Source organism: Cucumis sativus, chromosome 1 (assembly GCF_000004075.3).
Source record: "Cucumis sativus cultivar 9930 chromosome 1, Cucumber_9930_V3, whole genome shotgun sequence".
NCBI classification, from domain to species: domain Eukaryota; kingdom Viridiplantae; phylum Streptophyta; class Magnoliopsida; order Cucurbitales; family Cucurbitaceae; genus Cucumis; species Cucumis sativus.
Window position 1 is genome coordinate 14,241,809 of NC_026655.2, and position 22,900 is coordinate 14,264,708.

At 33.1% G+C, this 22,900-nt stretch overlaps 1 protein-coding gene and 2 long non-coding RNA genes across 3 annotated transcripts; all 3 read right to left on the reverse strand.

Annotated features, from left to right (window-relative positions):
* Positions 1–3,002: 3,002 nt before the first annotated feature.
* LOC116401708 lies at positions 3,003–5,367 on the reverse strand. The gene is made up of 4 exons (XR_004214039.1): positions 5,129–5,367; positions 3,710–3,780; positions 3,545–3,616; positions 3,003–3,456 (listed from the first exon to the last, which is right to left on the reverse strand). It is a non-coding gene; the product is annotated as an uncharacterized LOC116401708 (long non-coding RNA).
* Positions 5,368–10,807: 5,440 nt separating this feature from the next.
* On the reverse strand, positions 10,808–15,032 carry LOC105435022 (serine/threonine-protein kinase STY46-like). The gene is made up of 9 exons (XM_031887922.1): positions 14,779–15,032; positions 14,327–14,462; positions 13,792–13,902; positions 13,568–13,618; positions 13,408–13,472; positions 12,981–13,054; positions 12,715–12,890; positions 11,554–11,629; positions 10,808–11,055 (listed from the first exon to the last, which is right to left on the reverse strand). The coding sequence occupies exons 2-9, from the start codon at positions 14,441–14,443 to the stop codon at positions 10,916–10,918; spliced, it is 810 nt and encodes a 269-aa protein (XP_031743782.1). The 5' UTR covers positions 14,444–14,462; positions 14,779–15,032; the 3' UTR covers positions 10,808–10,915.
* A 1,020-nt stretch (positions 15,033–16,052) lies between these two features.
* Positions 16,053–16,742, reverse strand: LOC116404685. Its single transcript, XR_004217690.1, has 2 exons — positions 16,509–16,742; positions 16,053–16,400 (listed from the first exon to the last, which is right to left on the reverse strand). It is a non-coding gene; the product is annotated as an uncharacterized LOC116404685 (long non-coding RNA).
* Positions 16,743–22,900: the final 6,158 nt, after the last annotated feature.

Here is a 22,900-nt window from a genome sequence, read left to right on the forward strand (position 1 = left end):
ATGTCGAATGATAACTCGGCTAATTAGGTGAAGGATCATGTTCTACTGAAAAATAAATAACTGCAACATAGTTTATTTATAGGTTTAATAATTTATGCCTATGGTAATATTTTGGAAAAAAGAATACAAATATAACAAAGTATACTGATCCTATTAATTGATGTGGTCTAGGTATATGTGTGTTTATTAGTTATATATACAACTAAAAAAATTCGTTGAAAATGTCAAAGATAATTTGAGGATATGTTTAATGAAGTAAATTCGTGTAATGACAACTTTGTAAACTACGAATGGATCTTCCACATTCGTAGGGCTTTAACGTGAAATGCGTATTAAGCCATTAGAGGAAATTAAAATTTGTAAAAAAACATTAGGGGATCAAGAAAATAGTGGCAGTGTGTCATCATAAGTCGTTTGTTTTTCGATGGTATCGTCATGAATACTGTTTCATCCTCAATCTGATTTGTAGGGCGGCCGTGGTTTAAATTAAGAGTGCTTATTTTTTTTCGATATATATACAATGTGTATGTGAGTTTCACTTAATTGACTTTCTATAAAAGAAAGCGTTGAACTATAAATTTGAACCAAAAAAATTGAAATTGAGAATAAAATGAAATCAATTGTAATTTGTTTGATTATTCTTAGTTTATTTTGTGGAGGATCCACGACAACATTGAAAGATTCCCCTATGGATACCAACCACGTGGTTGATGCTGGTAAATTTTGGAGACTTGGTTGTTCCCTTTCTCTCTCTAGCAATCTTTCCACACTAGAAAACTTGAGTGAGCTAATTTCTAGTACTCTTGTAGTACCTATTTTATTCTTTTACATTGTTGGATCAAGTTAATATGTCTATTTTAATTCTGCAACTTTTTTGGACTTCTGACATCTCAATCTAAATGCACTAATGAGTGACATCCTTTGGTGTGGTTCTTTCCTTCTATGGGGTTCTATAATACTGTTCTTTTCACATGACTCTTTTGATTATATCTATGAATGGCACATTCTAACTGAGTTATTCTAATCCACCAATTGATTCACATTATCTTTTCTTTTTAACAAAAACAATTGGTGATTCGATGTTTCTTTTATATTTTAACCACTAGTTGGCAAACATTTTCACAATGAAAATAATTCGTTGAGGAAAACATTGTTTGCTGACATGCATGAAGCATGAAATGTCACTAGAGGTTATCCTATTCATGACTAACATTCAATTAAAGTACTATTCATATACAAAGTTTTCATCTCGAACTTACAATCAATGAGAGATTAGTAGCAGTATTAGTATATACTAAAACCTAGTCCCTTTCTTTAATAATTTTTTCTAGTTTTGATGGATGATTATCTTTTTTTTAATTGTTTTATTTTCCTTTATGAAATTGGCAGATATTGAGAAAGTAAATGATAATTATTTCATTATGTTCTCCAACTTCCAACCTTACCTTACATGATAATTAGTTTCATACATAGGTTGCTCTCAACCTATGTTAACTTAATGATTCTCTTCATAACCCACCACTTATTCTAATTGAAATTTGTTCAATTACAAATTAGCAATAAAAGATCAAAGAATTATGATTTTTCATCTCAAAATATCATTAAATTATTATTCTTTAGGTAATTAAAATGGATAGCAATTTTGATATATCAACAATTCAAAAAATAAAAATTAATATTATAAAAAAATCATGGATCAAAGCGAATAAACAAACCTAAAAGATTAATTGACATTTATAGTTCCTTATTTTTATTTTTATTTTAGCTGAGATAACTCAATGAAAAATATGCACCACATGATGGATGATCCAGTGGTGGTTGCCTTGAAGAGAAATAAATGGCACTGTTTGGTAAAAGAATTTATGGCCCATGCTTTTTTACAACAAACAATTATCAAATTGACCTTTTTTCTCCCCTCTCTGTCTCTCTCGCCAGATTCATCATATGCATTATTGTCCATTTCTCATGAGTTGTGACCAACCAAACCTCCATTCCAATTTCTTCTTGAACTTTCAGAACGACCTAAGAATGTTTGTTTGTAAGTTCGTCACTCATAACATACCAAAAAGTTCAAAAAGTATGGGAAAAAAAAACACTCCAAGATCCAAAATGACAACCAAGTGTGCAAGTGCAACAAACTTAGTTCCAAACCAACCTAAAAAGTGGTCAATGCATGTCTAAGTATCACTTGTTCTTTCAAAATGATCTAACAAAGCTTAGTTGTAATTTGGTACCAATTTAATACCCATAAGCCTACCAAAAAGTTCAAAAAGTGTGAAAACAGCACGTCAAGACCCAAAATGGCAACCAAGTGGGTAAGGTCAATAAACTTAGTTTCAAACCAACCTAAAAACGAGTTCAAAACATGTCTAAGTATCACTTGAACTTTCAAAATGATCTAAAAAAGCTTATGTGTAAGTTCATAACTAATAAGCTACCAAAAAGTTCAAAAAGTGTGAAAAGAGCACTTGAAGACCCAAAATGACAACCAAGTGTGTGAGTGCAACAAACTCAATCTAACCTAAAATGTATTCAAAACGTGTGTAAGTATCACTTGAATTTTCAAAATGACCAAACAATGCTTAAGTGTAAGTTTGTAACTCACAACCTACCAAAATTTCAAAAAGTGTGAAAAAAGCACTTCAGGACCCAAAATGGCAACAAAGTGCGCAAATGCAATAAACTTAGTTCCAAACCAATCTAAAAAGTGGTGAAGGTGTGTCTAAGTATCACTTGGACTTTCAAAACGATCTAGCAAAGCTTAAGTGTAAGTTGGTAACTCATAGCCTACCAAAAAGTTCAAAAAGTGTGAAAAGAGCACTTTAAGACCAAAATGACAACCAAGTGAGTATGGTCAACAAACTTAGTTTCAAACCAACCTAAAACGACTTCAAAACGTGTCTAAGTATCACTTGAACTTTCAAAATGACCTAAGAAAGCTTACGTGTAGGTTCGTAACTCATAAGCTACGAGAAAGTTCAAAAAGTGTGAAAAGAGCACTTCAAGATGACAACCAAGTGTGTAAGTGCAACAAACTTAGTGTCAAACCAACCTAAAACGTGCTCAAAACGTGTCTAGGTATTACTTGAGTTTTTAAAATGACCTAGAAACTCTTAAGTTCTTCTGCCTTCTCCTTCAACGCTTAGACAGATTGTTGAAATTCTATGTTTCTGCAATGTTTCCCAGAACATGAAACATTCATTATGGAAATAAGTACCATGAATACAAACCGTGAAGAAACAGTAAAAAACAGTCAATACAAGAAGCAAGTGGAAGCTCAGAAGTTTCATATTTCATCAGGAAGATTTTCATTTTGATTGTCTAATATTCAACTCTAATTACATAAGGTGCATTAGTGTAAGCAAAGACGGAAACAAAAGAAACATAACTCACCTTACCGCCTTCTCTAATTGATCCATTTGCATCACGTACACAGTAAACCTGTTGCGTTTGGAACTGTTGAAATTCAATAAAAAGGAGTTAACATCATCTCATCCTACAAAACAAAATCCACAACTATAGAACAAAGACTGTCAGAGCATACAGCTACAATGATAATGGGAGTGCTTCCCATCATCTTGGTCTCTCGTACCTCAACATCTGAAATGTGCAGAATCTGTTTATCATAACAGAAATAATTACTTTTAAGTCATAGAAAAAAGCCTTACATTAATTAGAATACCATCCACCTGTCAAGATGTGTACATACCTCAAACAATAGCCAAAGCACAAGGGGTGTGTTTACGAGTGCTTGTAGCACAAGTAATGCAATTATGAACCCTTCAATATAAAAAAAATGATTAATAATCAAATACTCAGATGTTTTCTTTCACTCTCGTACTATTGTTTAAGTGCTTCTTGGTCAAGCACCTAGACCAAAAGGCTATCTATGAGCGTTTTCTAGTTTCTGAAAAAAGAAATACTCTAATGTGTGGTCGTACTAGCATAAACAGTCATAGATAATTATGAGATGATATCCTTCGTAATGGGATAAGATAATACTTACTATTATTTAGTATTTTCTTTTATTTAATTGAAGAAATAATTGGAAAATAAAACAGAAAGTACAAAAATGAGTAATAACCCCCAGTAAAGACCGGTATGATTCAATTCAACATTTTGTTTGGTCTCTCGACATGATGATAATTTTTACCTAGAGTGCTTCTGCTTTACCTAGAGTGCTTCTAGGCCATAATGCAATTATTAACATTTCAAAATAGAGCTTCCTCTTAGACATATCGACTTTATTCTCTCATTGTTGCCCATTATGTAAAGTTGTCGATGAAACACCAGCCAGTTTATCATTTGCCATTTTGCTGAAAAATTTAGGAAGCAGATTCATCTCTCCTTTGGTTAATCTGCCACCCTACCAAACAAGATTATGAACCTTCTTTTATGCACCCTCACTGGCACCCTTTACTGACTTTAAAATAATTACGTGGATGCATCTTATTCGGAAATTTTTACAGATTCGCATGGAAGGAACAGGAACAATCGCCTCCTTAGTGAAAAGGCAGGCCTTAAGATAGGTTTTTTATTCCTTTTAAAATATAATCTATCCTGCTATGACTTAGTGCAATTTTTCATGTTTCTATAGCTCTTCCAATCTCTATTCTTGCATCTCTTCTGACTGATTGGAGAAATCTCTTGTAAACTCTATTCGCGTGGGTGTTTCACCAAACCTTTTGTAAATTTCATACATCAATAAAATTACTTCTTATAAAAAAAAAATAAGGGGAAGAAACTACGTTTTAGAGACAAATGGCTCTAAAGCACACACAAACATTCTCCATCTCACTATCTATCTGCCCTATTTCCAATTTAATCCAGCATTCATTTGGGGTTATTGTAGGTTCATATTTAGAAATTCATGTTGTGATGCAAAATCCCTTTTATGTATCTAAAACTAAAATCACGAAAATCATCGTGGACATGTAGCACAACAAACTAAATTTCCACGGGAAGCCTTTGCTAACAAAATGGTAGACAATAATTACTCAAGCAAGAGAGAAGGACTATAATTAATTAACAGAAGTACAAATCAATCTAGGTGCACAACCACCAAGCAAGAGAGAAGGAACAATAAACTTCAATAACAAAAGAAAGGTAGTATCCAGACTATCCTTACTTGTTATCGAAGAAGATACCTTGGCTTCGGTAAGCCCGATGCTCTGTCATACAACGTTCATTTACCTCAGTACTGCAATGTTTCTTCAAAGTTTGGGAATCTACCTAAAACATAAATATATATTACAACTTGAAAACCTCCATGTCAGAAACTTTACTTTAATTATCAAACCAGATGCTATGCAAGAATTAGTTAGCAAAAATACAACATAAATAGTAATAATATTCTTTGGGGAGTGGATAAAAACATCTTTCATCTTAGAAATAAGCTTAGCAGTTAGCATTAACCTTTATATTTTGATTACTTCTTAAACTTCATCCACGAAATATGGTAAAGAGAAAGACCTAATCCATAATGCTAAAGAGGAAAAGACCAAGTCAGATTCCTTTATTCAAACAGGTTAGTATCACAGCTCCAAAGGAAAAAACTTACGGATCTCTATGATGAATTTTCTTGAATGATGTAGCAGCATCTGATGCTTGAAACACGGTTTCATTTATACTGTGAAAAATAAGATCGATAAATAAAACTTTTGGCTACAATTAGCCACAGAAACATAAAGCTGTGACAGGAAAACAAAAGCTAACAGATAATTAACTATACAGTTTGTAGGCAAAATACAAAATAGCTCATAATCAAGATCACAACTCAAGCAGACAATAATGTGTAGTTTATCATTTCCAACTAAATAATTCAATAATACATAAGGTCAAATGGCCAAATAATATGGTCTTTCACATAAATACTTGCTCCTGAATTTTTTGAACGATAATGTTATCGCTTCTCTCCCTCGTTTCACGAAGGCGCCCTCAACCATCTGTCAATTCCAATATAAGAAAATTATTTTACATATTATATTAAACATTGAAAATTCTTTTGCATATGATTTTTTTTTTTTACGTATTCCTATTGAAGAATCTCATTTGAGCATTTTGTGGTCAATTTGACTTGAAAAAAGCAACAGACTTTCAATTAGAAGGAAGCAAGATGTCAAGTTTTTTTGAACAACTGTTTTTTTTTTTTTTTTTTTTTGCTTTAACTTGTTGTAAAGTAGGAGATGTTTTCCATAACTACTTCCGCTTGGAGCTCTCCTTATGTAATTTCAAGAAATAGATAAAATCCAAGTTAAACTAGATAAGTGGAAAAGATATAATCTCTCTAGTGGAGGTCGGGCCACACTTTGTAAGTCTGTTTTTTCCTATATACCTATATATTATATGTCTATATTCTTAATGCCAAAAAAGATGATTCATAAAGTGATTAATTGGAAGGTGGTGTCTTGCTCGCAAGAGGATGATGGACTCGGCATCGATGGTGTAAAGTTGAAAAAATGCAACCTTCTTGCTAAATGGGTATGGAGATTTATAAATGAAAAGAATTCCCTTTGGGCTAAAGTGGTGAAGAGTATCCATGGAGAAAGTTAATATGGATGGCATACTAAAGGAATTGTCACTTGCAGTCTCCATAGTCCCTGGATTAGTATTTCGAGATGCTAGCTTCAAGTGGATTCCTAGGCATTCATCAAGTTCGGTGATGGTTGAAAAATAGCATTTTGGAATGATTCTTGGGCAGATGTTTATTTTTCAAGATTGTTTCGATTGTCTTTGAACTCTAATAATGGAGATGTAATGGAGTTTTGGGACTCCTCCACTACTTCATGGGCTCAAAATTTCAGTAGACTTCTAAAAGTTGAAGAAATAGATGAATTAAATCTCCCAAAATAAAAGAACCTAGAAATCAGAATCAAATGGGAAGTTTTTGGTTCATTCATTAGTCAACCATCTCTCCATTGCCTCCCCAATTGAAAAACATTTATACTCGACAATTTGGAAGACAAAAAGCCCTAGAAGAGTGAATATCACGCTTTGGAGAATGCAAAATGGACTATGAACTGTGCAGAAGTTTTGTAAATGAAACCTCCCTCTCACAGTTTATCTCCTCATGTTTGTCCCTTGTGTTTGCATGCTTTAGAAGATTTACATCATATTTTCTTCTCCTGCTTACATGCAAAGAAGTGTTGGTTTGGCTTACTTGGCTATCTTAATTTGAATTGGGTTTTCTACTATAGATTTAGGAGAACGTGGTCCAGCTTATTTCATGTTCCATTCTCAAGAAGAAACCAAGATTGATTTGGTTAAATGTAGTAAAGGCCATTTTACCAGAAATTTGGTTTGAACATAATCAACTAACATTTCAAAATAAAGCTTCCTCTTGGACAACTCGAGTTGAAATGGCTAGAATCAATGCTTCTACTTGATGCTCTCTTTCAAAAGACTTCAATGATTTCTCCATACAAGATATAAGTCATAATTGACTGACTTTCATTTTTAATTCTTAGTCCACTACTGTACTCTTATTTTATTTCTTTTGGATTTCTAGTGGTCTTAAATCTATGTTGTATAGTTATTGGGCAGTTTGTATGATCTATTCTAAACCTTGTTGTTGGTTTAGTCTTTTTGGTTTAAGTCTCGATATGGTGAGAATGCTATGTGGGTGTCAACCTAGATGAGATGTCCGAGTGCACTAGCTGATCCTAGGTAAATGTATTGTTATGATATATATATATATACCTATGTCCTTTATTGTAATTTTACATAGTCTATAGGGTTTAGTTTATTCTCTATATAAATATGTAACATTGCTTTGACTCAAGGATAATAAGACATATACGTTTCTGAATTCTAAATTACATGGTATCAGAGCTCTAGGGTTTTCGCCTTATTGAATTCTAGCCTCCACATCCTGTTTGATCTCTGGCTCCGTTGATAATTCATCAACGGAGGCAGAATCATCTCCCATTAGCTGAAGCCGCCCCTTAGATCTGCAAATTTGCCGTTGTCGTTGCACCTTCCCTTTGTCACTCATTGCTGTTCAAATCTGCCACCATCCAAACCCCAAAAACCCCATTCGTTTTTCACTAGCGTCTGCGGCGGCCATCTCCTTCATAGTTCTTCGTCCGACCTCTTGTTTTTCCGTTAGCCAAGCAACCGATTGAACCTCTGTCAGTTGAAGCCGAACGCCCAGCCGAAGAGTTTCAGTTTTTTCCGTCGTCCAAGAAGCTCCGCTCGCCGCTGCGTTTCGTTGCCGTTGCTCCATCTCCTTACGCTGTCCCAACAAAACCATGAAACCCCATGTCCTCAGATCCTCGCGTTTGCCTCCAATCTGTTCCAGATCTGTCTAATTTCGTTCAGACCCATCCTTCATGTCTGCCTTCAAAGTTTAGATCGAAGCCCAGATCTAACGACGCCTCGTTTCTGTTTTTTCAGATCCGCTAAGCCTCTCTGCTCCATTCAGTTCAGCTTCCGTTCTGTTCTCCCCAGATTTCCCGTTTAATCTGACTCTGACTTGCTCTAGTTTAGTTCGTTCGGTTCCATTTTGATCCGACAAAACACTTCTGTCCAATTCTGACCCTGTTTTCGTCCAGCTTTGATTCTACTTTGCTTCAGTTTTGCTCTTTCATTTTGCCCCCGAAGTTCTTGTTTCGTTCTTCCTAGGTTCTGTTATAGATCTCTATACGAGGATCTATGTTTCTATCCCGGAAGTTTTTCGTGGGTTTGTTTTAACCTAGAAGTTCTTTGTCTGTTTGTTCTTCGGGTTTTTTTATTCTATTCTAGATATATTGTTTCTTTTCTTAGTTCTTAGCAAACTCAAGTTTGTGATTTCAACCTTGAGTTTGAGGGAGGGTATTAATATAATTAGATTATTCTTAGGAGATATTATTCTGGATTATTATTTGATATTATTTCCTTAAGTGTATTTCTCTATGGTTATATATAGGCTTGTATCTCTATTAAGTAATTAATGAAATATAGATTAATTCCATAAAATCAACATGGTATCAGAGCCCTCCATTAGGTTTGAAGTTTGGGTTACCTTCCGGTGACCATTTGTCGACACCGCCCATACCATAAGAAGCACCACCTCCGTCCGCCCAAGTCTGTCTTCACCGATCGCCGGAAAACACCGCGCGTGACCGTCACGCGCCGTCGGAATCATCGTCACCTTCACCCACGCGCCGGCGCGTGAGAGCGCGTGAGAAGTCTGATTTGTCTTCTGTCTTCTGGGCTTGTCTCGAACCATTGTTTCCTGCCAGTCTGTACCATTGGGTCTATCAAATAACATTCAGGTTTGACGAAAACCGAAGGTTACACGATTGGTTTTGTGTCTTTTTCCAATTTTGCAGCTGTTTGGATTGATTTTCTCTTTGTTCGAGTGGACTACAATCAACGTGTGACTTCAATATGGCCGACATAAAAAGTTTGGTAGTCTCCAACGTTATTCCCTTGGCCTCTAAGATCACAGAACATAAGTTAAATGGATCCAATTATTACGATTGGCGTCGAACAATTTTATTTTATTTGAGAAGTACTGATATGGATGATCATATGACTGAAGATCCCCCAAAAGATGCAAAGCAGAAGAAGGATTGGCTTCGTGATGATGCCTGTTTATATCTTCAGATCAAGAATTCAATTGAGAGTGAGATAATTGGATTGGAACTGTGAGTCTGTTAAAGAACTTTTGGAATTTTTGGATTTTCTATACTCAGGTAAAGAGCAAGTGCATAGAATGTTTGAAGTTTGTATGCAATTTTTTCGTGCGGAACAGAAAGCTGAGTCTGTCACCAGCTACTTTATGCGGCTTAAGAAGATCATTGCCGAGCTTGGCTTGTTGTTACCTTTTAGTCCTGATGTTAAAGTTCAACAAGTTCAACGAGAGAAGATGGCTGTTATGATTTTCCTGAATGGACTCTTACTTGAATTTGGAATGGCAAAGACACAGATTCTCTCTGACTCAAAGATTCCATCATTAGATGATGCCTTCACTCGAGTCCTTCGCATTGAAAGCTCTCCGACTAGTGTGTCTATTCCTCAACCCAGTAGTGCTCTCTTTAGCAAGAACAATAACCCTCGGGCACCTTAGAGGAATAGTACTGATCATCGAAAACCAGAGTCTCTAGCGATTGTTTGTAACTACTGTCGTAAGCCAGGCCATATGAAACGTGATTGTCGGAAATTGCTATATAAGAATAGTCAACGATCTCAACATGCTCAGATAGCCTCCACATGTGATATACCAGCACTAGTACAAAAGTGGTCTACAACGACAGTTATTTACTGTCGTAAACGAATTTCGCGACAGTTATTTTCAGTCATAGAAGCGGGAGTCATGGAAAGTCCTTCGACGACAGTTTTCGAAAACTGTCGCAATAGGTTATTTTATGACATGAAATAAATGTCGTTAATCAACATTCAACGACTTCAAATAACTGTCATAATCTATTTTATGACATTCAATAACTATCATCATTTCTTTATTAACGACAGTTAAATAAATGTCACGAATTCATTTATTGTGACATGTATTAATTGTCATGAATATGTTATTCGCGACAGCTTTTTTTTGTAAAAATGTCATTGTTTAGTTATTGACGACATTTTTTTTCCAGTCAACGATTGTGCAATCGTGACAATTTTTCGATAACATTAAATGTCATTGTTTTGCTATTTACGACATTTTTTTGCAGTCAAATATATTGCAATCGTGACAGTTTTAAACTGTGATATACTATAGTTTTTTCCTGTTCTCCATGCAGCTCCACCATTACACGAACTATTTGAATGACAATAATGTAGCTGAGAATGACAAATATGAATTTATACAAGTTTCACACCAATGTACAAAAAAATAGTCAACACTTTAATATATATACACTATAATACAATTTATAATATTTGTACATCTTAATACAAGTTTCAATAATCCACATGTACGGAATCCTAGCCCTTAATCAAAAAATATTTTAAATGGCATTAGAATACATCTAAGAAGATTTTCTGCAGAAGCATAAACGACCAACCGAGAATGTTCGTCTCTGGAAATGTTCTTTGAAAGAAAACTCATGAAGTTGTCGACTCCAGTTGAACCTACAAAGACAACATGAATATAAGTATCCATAACACATACGTACAGTCAATGAATAACTAAAGATGACTACAAGAAAGAAACATAATATTTAAATCAAGAATAACAAAAAGGGGTCTAGCTTAAGCCCTAGTCCAAGCCAGCATGATCAACCTCAATTAGAGCTAAGATCAAGTAAAAAAAAGTTTCTAACTTTACATCTTAAACTAAAAAAAAAAGGTGTACTTGGCATCGACCTTGGTCAAGATTGACCCTAGAAAAGGGGTACATAGTACATCATAGCTAAATGAACAATAGAAAGACACTTGTACAAATTTAAAATGTTCAATAGATGAAATAAAAGCTACATGATTATTAAAAAACGACACCTGATAAATTGGCATGAATAACAAATTGGTCAAATAACAAGAACCAAATAAAAGAACGAACAAAATTCTTGAAAACAAATTGGCATGAAGAACAAATTGGTCAAATAACAAGAACCAAATAATTTACGACACCTGTAAGCAGCTCCCACAACACTATCCCAAAGCTATAAACATCAGCTTTATGATCGTACGGTTTGTGCTCAATAACCTTGCAGTCACGAACAACAAACATTCAGAAGACAAACAAGGAGGAAAAACTACCATCCCAATAAGGAATAGCAATGCATCTACAAACAAAGCACCTAAATGCAGGATAATATTTTAGTATTGGTGAATGATATGCCAATATCATTTCCTCTTGAAATAGAGAGCTATCAAGACTGTGAAAACTTGCCTTCAAAAAGTTTTATGATTCCAAGTCCAAAGTTATATAAATAACTACTCTGAAGTATATTAACGACAATAAATCATCAATGACAATCCAGATGAAGAAACAAGTTTCTTCTTCTTTCTTAGTTCCTTTCCAGAATTCTTAATACAACTATTGCACATCTGAAAAACTTCCTAGGAATGGATTGATGTTCGAGCCATATTAGTGCTGTGTGAAACTGAACGTGTACCATATATGACCATGAAAATATGAAAATATGAGGTACATAGAAATCTGATCCATTACACATTGGTTGAAATCTAATATCTACACTTTTCATGAATGCCAACGCAGCACTTGATGTCCATAGGGTGAATAGTATATATTTGCATGCTACTAACCTCCAGAGCCATCCAACGATATGTTCCAGTGACTGTACTTTTAATGCTTGTGTAACATTACATTTTAGTGTTGAAAGGATTCAGGGTTGACCAAGAAAAACAATAATTGGTTACATTACACTGTTCACTCTCAATTACGCATAGCTACAAAGATTGGTACAATACTTTTCATTATTCTGTTATCGACATTAAAAGGGTCATATTCATATAAATCATTGAGAATTAGACAGGTATATGGTATTGATCATAAAGATAAAAGTGGCCAATAAAGACAAAGTATTGCATGGAAAAGACTACAAGTATTGTCTTTAGATCTATCCAGAAATCAACATGATTCTATAAGCAGCAGATCAATGGTTATGAAATGAAGATACATAATATTGCCATCAAATTGAATACCAGTAAGCATGCTTTTAAAACTAATAGGAAACAGAAGAGTGTGTCAAAATGACTTGGTAAGTTAATAAGCACGTCTTATTGATCAACTCACGAAGTAAATGCAAAAGTTTTATTTCTTCTTACCCCATATTCATCAATCAAAAGATTTGCAGCTTTTAGATCTCTATGGATGATATTCTTTTGATGCAAATAGTCCATTCCCTTCGACACATCAACTGCCACTCTTAGTAAGGAAGGAAAACTAAGAACGACCTTTTGTTGATGTAAAAAGTCGTGTAAGCTTCCACCAGACATGTACTCTAACAATCATGGGAGATTAATTTACACAGTTATAATATAGGCAAATCTCATCAGCATTATATCAACAAAATGTGTAATAATTAGGTTACCTGTAACAATGAAAAGGCTTGGAGGCCTGGTAGATGCACCAATAAATTGGACAACATTCTTGTGCCGAAGTTTTCTACAAATTTTAGAAACAAGAGGGTGAAACAGATGAACTACTAAGGGAATGAAGGCCTAGATTGTTGACCACCAACAGGTACTTTTTTTACCCAGGTAAATTGAACTTAACATTAGTTTCGATGTTAAAGAAGAAAGATAAACTAATGATATAAATAATGTGAAAACTACCTATGCCCCAATAATATTTATAGGATTAATGTAACACCTTTTGGCGATAAGACAACCAAACTAGCAAACTATGAAATTGCGATAATCACTTTTATAAGAAGAAAATATATACAAGAGACAAAGATAGAAAGAATTAGAGAACAGATAGCAGCATTGTGGAAAATTAAACTGTGATATAAATACCTCATGATATGAATTTCTTGCTTCTCAGTATGGAAAATGCAAGGTGTGAATAGAGGATGCCTTTTCTATATAACTCAACTAGTTAGAATTCAAATAACATCTGAGGTGAAGTATAACCATCCTCAGGAATGTAACCTTTAACAAGAATATTGGCAGCTACCTGAATCTTTGATATTTCTTCTGCCAGTATATCTTTTAGCTGCTTGGTATCCTGTAATTTCAACACTCCATGTAAAAAATCAATTCATGGATGGTATAAATAATATTTTTTTAAGAAAAAATAGATCAAGACCATTCTAAACTGAAAAAATATCCAATGTCCTGCCACAACCCATTCAATGTCGTGTGAAAATGAGAAAGAAAAGCCTTGGAAGACTATATTACCTCAATTACCCAACCATCAACTACAAAAACATCCAAGGAAAAGCCATCTGTTGTTGAAAAAGCATGTGCTTCTTGAATATTCAGCCCAATCTCAGAAAGTAAGGACGTCAACTGAAAGGTAATTTCTGCTATGAATGTCTCACATATAATAAAAAATTTAGCTAAGTCCAATAAATCATATTCGGTATTTACAACTAATTTTCTTCAAATAGTTGTGCTACAAACATGAGAATGTTACCAAAAGCATAAACGCTTAACTAAGAACATTAGTTCCTCCAACTATAATGACCCTCTCTACTATGATGAATTACTGCTTCAAGCCACAAATTATTTTTCCTTTTCCTTCAGAACCACATCTAAGAAGTATAGCATCAAGAAGGACAAATCAACATAACATAAAAATAAAGATAAACTTTTCCTCTTCATCAATCCTGCTCCAATTTCCTCGTGATCAAAGCGTCGTAAAACGTAATTGATTAGTATAACTCAAGAAAAATATATTTTCTCAAATCGGATTGCACTAGCGAAAAATTACACCGTCGTTAAAGCGGCAGTGTACAACGATACAATAAGACGGAGAAAACACGATGAACGGATTCAGATTCCAAGTAAGCAAAGAGGCGAAAAAGGTTTCAGCCCATAGCCATGACATCTCCTTTGGCCTTGATTTCCTAATTCGAACGAACAAAAATCAATCAAAAATCAACCAAATGTTTCATTGAGGCATTTCATCAAACACATTGTAAGCTACCAAAATGTTTCATCACCAACCTACACAAATTCTTGAAAACAAAGAAAATAATTTTAAAGATTGCAAAGAAATCGGCACTAGCCATGACATCTCTTTTGGAAATGAGGATAAGATCTTACCGACGAAACAATCCAATGAAATTGGGATAAACTGAAACTCAAGAAACAATCCAATGGAGACAACGAAGAACTTCATAGAGAGAGAGAGAGAGAGAGAGATAAGGAAGAGAAGCTTACCGGCGGAGGGGAGGGGTGACGACCGACGCCCACGATTTTGTTGCTTCGGGTTGATTGGAGAGGTTTGGAGAAGACGGGGGTGGTGGCGACGGGTTGGTGGAGAAGGTTTCGACGGACGGGCAGGAGGGGATTGGTGGTGGCGACGGGACTTCAGACGGTCAGAAATGGGAGAAAGCCGACGGGACTTCACGCGGAGGGGAGGAAGAAATTGGGGGAAATTTGGGGGAAAGTTAGGGCACGCGGATGGGAGGAAGAATTTGGGGAAAATTTGGGGGAAAGTGGGTTTTTTTAAAAATATAAATATGTAATTTTAATTTTTTAAATATAAAATAATAAAATTTTTAACCCTAACATTCTATGACATTTAATAACTGTCGCGAAAAGTGTTTTCCGAAAAATTCCGTCTTTTCTCGCCAAAAACGCGAAATTTTCTATTTTGTGACAGTTTTTTTTTCCATTCATTTTTTTAGATTTATAACTGTCATAGTAAACAGGTTTTCTTCTAGTGCAGAGGCGTCAATTACTATTTCGGCAGATGAGTTTGCTAAGTTTTAGAATTACCAAGAGTCATTACAAGCGTCATCTTCCTCTACTCCGATTGCATCCACTGTTGCCCCAGGTAATATAAAGTGTCTTCTTACATCATCTACCAAATGGGTCATAGACTCTGGTGCCACAGCTCATATGCACTACTACAAAAATTGAATTACTTGACATTAATACAGTGTCATGTAAATCTATACTTGACGTTTTAAAAAGCGTCAAGTAATCGACTGTCAAGTATAGTTCTATTACTTGACACTAAAAAAACGTAAAGGACTCTATTGCTTGACATCATTTTTGTGTCAAGTAAGATAGTATACTTGACAATATTTACACGTCGAGTAAATTATATACTTGACTCTATTTACCTGTCAAGTGAGATAGTATACTTGACACTATTTACAAGTCGAGTAAGATATATATTTGACTCTATTTACCTGTCAAGTGAGATAGTATATTTGACACTATGTATATGTCAAGTAAAATTTTATAGTTGACACTATATATCCATCAAGTAAAATGGTATATTTGACTCAAATAAGATAGTATATGTGACATGTATTTAATGTCATGTATACCATTTATTAATATATATAAATATACTAAATTTTTCTTTTTTCATTTTTTATTTCCTGCATTACATACATTTACTTCAATAAGACATATCCATAAACAAAACAAATTCTCCAACGAACAATTACACAACAAAAAAAAGGACAAAAAGTTTAGTATAATATGTAAACCAACAATAATTTCATTATTCTCAACAATGTCATCAACAATTACACAATTCCAATCTAATATAGCCAACTAAAATTTCCTATATGTGTCCTATTCCAAAATATTAAATGATAATAGTTGTCTTATATAATCAAAATTGAAGCCTATCCCCATATATCTTTTGCCCTCATAATGGCTATGAACAAAACGTTTCCACAAAAAAGGTTATGAGCATTCCCATATCTTAGCCATTTACAAAATTAACATGATCATATCTAAGTGTGTCTATCATATGTACCGAGCTAAAAATCCAGCCCACTCCCCTCGTCTATCCAATTCAAGCTGTGTGTATGGGCTTCCTGTATCAATTTATAAAACATAAAAAGTAGAATACACTTTGTAAATTATTTGAGTTAGTCATAATATACTATCTATAACTTTACAATGTAAATAGTTTAAAAACATACCGCATCAGTGATAATGTTTGTGTCCTTAGTCACAATTTCTTGCATGTATCTCATGACATAATATCCACATTCAACCGTACCTACTTGTAAAGAACACTATAACACAACCAATTAACAATGCATATATATTATATTATGTGCTAGATTAAAATAAAAATTATTTTATAAATATATTTACATTTACCAATATATGCATGATTGGCTACCATAGCAGGATAGCCACAAGACCAAGGCTATGGGGCTACCAAGGCTACATGATAGCCACAAGACCAAGGCTATGGGCTACCAAGGCTACATGATAGCCACAAGACCAAGGCTATGGGGCTACCAAGGCTACAGGATAACCACAAGATAGTATGACTCAAAATATACAATAAGTGTGTAGAGTTTGCATGATTTCCAAATGAGAAGGATGATTACATACCTCAATCATATTGTATACTTTTTCTTTCAACTCAGTCGACACCAGCTTCCAAGATGCATGTGTAATTGGGATATGATGATGCACACAAGATCAATTCATTACTCATAACTATAAAAAAAAATGGCATTCAAAAGTATGAATCTTACCAAGAGTAAATATACCAATTCATTACTCATTACTATAAAAAAATCAATATGATAATTATAACCATAACGACAACAAATTAATTACGGTCTAAAACATCCAAGAGTCACTCTTAATTTTTCATTACTCATTCCTGTAAAAAAAAACAACAATAAAGAAAAATGATGGTCTTCTCTATTTGTCAATTAGATTATACCATTTGTTTACGAATTTGAACATAAACAACATAAACATATAACACAAATAAATATAAATATACGAGAGTCATTCTCAATTTTCTTCTCTTTGTGTTTTTCTCACTTTGGGTTTACAATATCATCCTTAATTACAAGATATAAATCAAATTCAAGGGAGCATTATTCATTGAAAAATGTTAAATACAATAAGAATGAGGAGCATAAAAACCTTTGAACGCGGAAGCAGTTCGGCGTGCGGAAGCAGTTCGTCGTGCGGAAGATGTTCGCAGTCGTGGAAGCCGTTCACTGTGGAAGTTGTTCGCTGCGTGGAAGCCGTTCGTCGGGTTGAAGCTGTTCGCAACGGGTTGAAGCTGTTCGCCGGGTGGAAGCTGTTCGCCGAGTGGAAGCGTTCGTCGTGTGGAAGCCATTCGCCGTTTGCCACTCTGTGTTGTGTGGAAGTCGTCCGTCGATTCGAAGAAGTGGTCGTTCGCCTGTGTTGTGTGGAAGCGTGGAGATGAGAATAGGGTTTCATCGTGGAGACGTGAGGGATTACTAAAAATAGGGAAATAAAAGATTTTAATATATTTACTTGATATTTTTAATTAAATGAATTTAATAAATTTAATTAAAATATTTCAATAAATATATTTGATAAACTTTTCAAAAAATTATTTTTTTTCATATATAAATATAAAATAAAACAAGCTTTTTTAACAATATATAAATATAAATTTTTTCCATATATATTGTTTTAAGGTTAAAACTTGAAAAGCAATAAATTTTTCATCTTTTCATTGGATACCTTTTTTAACAATATATAAAAGGAAAGAAGTGTTATTGAGGAAGTTGTAAAAAAAGCCCACTAATCATTTTTAATAATCAACATGAAAATTTCTATACGAAAAAATGGAAGAAACATTAAAAAGGAAAAAAATTACATGAGTTTTTGTTAACTTTTGAGGAAGATCCATGGATCATGAGAATATAAAGATTTGAGATGATGAATATTTTTTGAATTAGAAAAGAAGGTTTTTACCGGAGAAATTAGGAATTGATAATAGAAAATAAGTTGAAAGGGTGAAAATTAGAAAACAATCGATTTGTACCTTGTTTTCAATTTGTTATTATTATTATTTTTCTTTATTTCTTAGTTTTTGATAATATTTTTTTAAATTATATCATTTTAAAAAAAATTAAATAGAGCGGTTTGTGAGTTTTTGTTTCAATTTATTTGTTTTTATTAATTTATTCTTAATTTTCGCTATCATTAAACAATTTTCTTAAATTATGTTTTAGGTTTCCAAGATCTTCAATCTTTCCATAAAAAGAAACAAAAAAAGAAAAAAGAAACCCTAAAATATTTTGATTTTAATTTTTTTGGTAAATAACTGAATTGAGTTATATATGCTCACTCTAATAAAATGATTTTTTTATTAAACAAAACTTCATAAAATCAAGTTGATGTGCGAGAACTTAATATTATATCACTTACCAACACAATATTTAGATATGCATCTCCTGTATATCACCTATTTTTTTCTATCAAATTGTCTAATCATGTCACAAAATTTGTAATTTTTTTTTATTGTGAGTAGTGATAAATGATGTGTAAAAGTAAATAATTATGGAGATATACCAATAAATTGGATCTATTATTAATCTACACTAAAAACTAAAAACTAAACAATGGAAAAAGTTGATCCATTTAAAATTTATTAAAATGTTTCAATAAATTTCATTAATAATCATTTCAATAAAATATTTTAATAAATTTCTTTGATGAAATATTTAAATAAATTTATTTAGTGAAACAGTTCAACAAATCTGTTTTGGTAAAATATTTTCATGAAAGATTTCAATAAATTTATTTAATTATTTTTTATTAACTTTTTTAATAAATTTATTTCATAATATTTTCGTTAAAGTTTTTAACAAATACATTTAATAATGTTTTCATTAAAATATTTTAATATTTATTAAATAAGCATTTCATCAAAATACTTAAATTTACTTAATGAAAGATTTCATTAAAATATATAAATTTATTTATAAATTTTGTATAAAATATTTTAATAAGTTTATTTAATGAAATATTTTCAATAAAATTGTTTAAAGGAAAGATTCAATAAACTTATTTTAATGAATTCAAAAAATTATTTTAGTGATAAATTTCAAAAATTTATTTAACAATTTTTTATTAAAGTATTTTAATAAATTTATTTAATAAACTTTTCATTAAAATGTTTTAATAAATTTATTTAAAGAAATGGTTTCAATAAATTTATTTAAATAAAATATTTTCAATAGGTTTATTTAAAAGAAAGATTTTAATAAATTTAATTTAAGTAAAGATTTCAACAAATTTATTTTAGTCAAAGATTTGTAAAAGTTTGTTTTAGTGAAAGATTTCAAAAAATTTATTTAATAATATTTTATTAAAATATTTTAATAAATTTATTTAATGAGTTTTTCATTAAAATATTTTAATAAATCTATTTAAGGAAATAATTTCAATAATTTTATTTAAAGGAAAATTTTCAACAAATTTATTTTAACGAGAGATTTTAGTAAATTTAATTTAATGAGAGATTTCAAATTATTTAAGTGAAAATTTTCAAATGATTTATTTTCATAAGTTGATTTTAAAAAAATTATTTTAATAAGTTGATTTTAAAAAAATATTTTAATAAGTTGATTTTTATACTTTTTATTTTCATATTTTTAAACGTTTTATATTTGACATTTTGGCAATTGACATTTTAAAAGTGTTAAATAAAAAATGTTAACTATATTTGACGTTGTTTTCGCGTCAAGTAAATGTCTACTATACGTGACACGAAAAAAACGTCAAGTAAAATCTCCACTATATTTGACGCGAATAAACTGTCAAATAAATCTCCACTATATTTGACGCGAAAACCATGTCATATAAAAGTTAACGTAAAAATTTTCTTTTTTAAAACCATACCTGACATGTTTTTTGTGTCAAGTAAATGTTCACTACTTTTAACTCGAATAAAATGTCAAGTAAAATCTACTTTATACTTGACGCAAAAAAAAAAAAAAAAAAAAAACATCAAATAAAGCTAACATAAAATAATTAAAAAAAATTCGTGAAAACTTCATATTTTTTAAGACTATACTTGACGTTTTTTCTTTAACATAGTTCATACTTGACGTTTTTTTAATAAAAACGTCAAGTATGTAAAAGTTGCTAGCGTCAAGTAAACCCATTTTTGTAGTAGTGATGACAGGTAATTCTCACCTATTTTCTAGACCGTTGTCTCCTGCCCCTTTTCCATCGGTTACATTGGCCGATGGCTCCACATCTTCTGTTCTTGGCTCTGGCACTATTCACCTTACCCCATCATTTTCTCTCTCTTCTGTGTTACATTTGCCTAACTTATCCTTTAATTTAATTTCTACTAGTCAACTTACTCATGACCTAAATTGTGTTGTCATGTTCTTTTCTGGTTATTGCTTGTTTCAGGATCGTGTGACGAAGAAGATTATTGGTAGAGGATATGAGTCAGGAGGCCTTTATCTCTTTGATCATCAAGTATCGCAAGCTGTGGCGTGTTCTGTTGTTCCCTCTCCTTTTGAAGTCCATTGTCGTTTAGGTCATCCATCTTTGTTTGTGTTGAAGAAACTTTATCCAGAATTTAGGTCTTTGTCCTCTTTAAATTGTGATTCGTGTCAATTTGCGAAATTTCATCGTCTTAGTTCGAGTCCTCGAGTCGATAAACGAGCAATTGCTCCATTTGAGTTAGTTCATTCTGATATTTGGGGTCCGTGTCCAGTTGTATCTCAAACAGGCTTTCGTTATTTTGTTACTTTTGTTGACGATCATTCTCGTCTAACTTGGTTATATTTAATGAAAAATCGTTCTGAGTTATTATCTCATTTTTGTGCCTTTCATACTGAAATAAAAAACCAATTTAATGTCTCTATCAAAACTTTGCGTACTGATAATGCAGGTGAATATTTTTCTCATTCTCTTGGCTCTTACTTGTGTGAAAATGGCATTATTCATCAATCTTCCTGTGCTGACACTCCATCTCAAAATGGTGTTGCAGAGCGGAAAAATAGGCATTTACTTGAAACTGCCCGTGCTTTATCGTTTCAAATGCATGTTTCAAAAATCTTTTGGGTTGATGCTGTTTCTACAGCTTGTTTTTTGATTAATAGAATGCCTTCCTCTGTTCTTAATGGTGAGATTCCCTATCGTGTTCTTTTTCCTACCAAGCATTTGTTTCCTATTGCTCCTAAGATATTTGGTTGTGTCTGTTTTGTTCGTGACGTCCGTCCTCATCATACTAAGTTAGATCCCAAATCCTTGAAGTGTATCTTCTTGGGTTATTCACGTGTTCAAAAGGGTTATCGTTGTTATTGTCCTACCCTTAAAAGGTATCTGGTTTCGCCTGATGTTGTCTTTTTTGAAGATACACCCTTTACTTCATCACCATCGAGTTTGTGTCAGGGGGAGGATGACAATCTTTTTATATATGAGGTTACCTCTCCCACACCATCCTTGTCTACTGATGTGCCTCCTTCCCGCCCGTTGATTTCTCAAGTCTACTCCCGACGACCTCCACCACAACCTTCAGACTCATGTCCTCCATCAATGCTTCCTTCATCATGTGATCCAGCGCCAAGTGATGATCTTCCCATTGCTCTTCGCAAAGGTAAACGCAAGTGTACTTACCCCGTTTCTTCCTTTATTTCCTATCACCAGTTATCTCCCTCCACATATGCGTTTATTACGTCTCTTGAGTCCACATCTATTCCTAACTCTGTTCATGAAGCTTTGTCTCATCCTGGCTGGCAAAATGCAATGATTGAGGAGATGACTGCTTTAGATGATAATGGTACTTGGGATTTGGTATCTCGTCCTGCAGGAAAGAAGGCCATTGGTTGTAAATGGGTGTTTGCTGTCAAGATGAATCCTGATGGAACAGTGGCTCGTTTAAAGGCTCGCCTTGTTGCCAAAGGTTATGCTCAAATCTATGGCACTGATTATTCAGATACATTCTCTCCGGTTGCCAAGTTAACTTCCATTCGCCTATTTCTTTCCATGGCTGCTACCAATAAATGGTCGTTGCATCAACTTGACATTAAGAATGCTTTTCTTCACGGTGATCTTCAAGAGGAAGTTTATATGGAACAACCACCAGGGTTTGTTGCTCAGGGGGAGAGTGATAAAGTATGTCGCCTTCGAAAATCTCTGTATGGTTTGAAACAGAGTCCTCGTGCGTGGTTTGGTAAGTTTAGTCAAGCCCTTGTATGCTTTGGTATGAAGAAGAGTACATCTGATCATTCAGTTTTCTATCGCCGATCTGAGAAGGGTATAGTTCTACTAGTTGTATATGTTGATGATATTGTTATTACTGGAAATGATGCATTGGGTATTTCGTCTCTCAAAACTTTCCTTCAGGGTCAGTTTTATACAAAAGATTTGGGCCAATTGAAATATTTTTTGGGCATTGAAGTGATGAGAAGCAAGAAAGGTATTTATTTGTCTCAACGAAAATATGTACTTGATTTGTTGTCTGAAACAGGAAAATTAGGCGCCAAACCAAGTGGCACTTCAATGATGCCAAATCAGCAACTTGTTAAAGAAGGAGAATTATGTAAAGATCCTGTGAGAT

Coding starts and splice junctions, on each gene's coding strand:
- LOC105435022 (XM_031887922.1), bottom strand. CDS start 14,443: ATGTCATGGCTATGGGCTGAAACCTTTTTCGCCTCTTTGCTTACTTGG. Junction 12,891..12,980: donor AAGCCTTTTCATTGTTACAG/GTAACCTAATTA, acceptor CATGATTGTTAG/AGTACATGTCTGGTGGAAGC. Junction 11,056..11,553: donor GTTGTGGGAGCTGCTTACAG/GTGTCGTAAATT, acceptor TTGTCTTTGTAG/GTTCAACTGGAGTCGACAAC.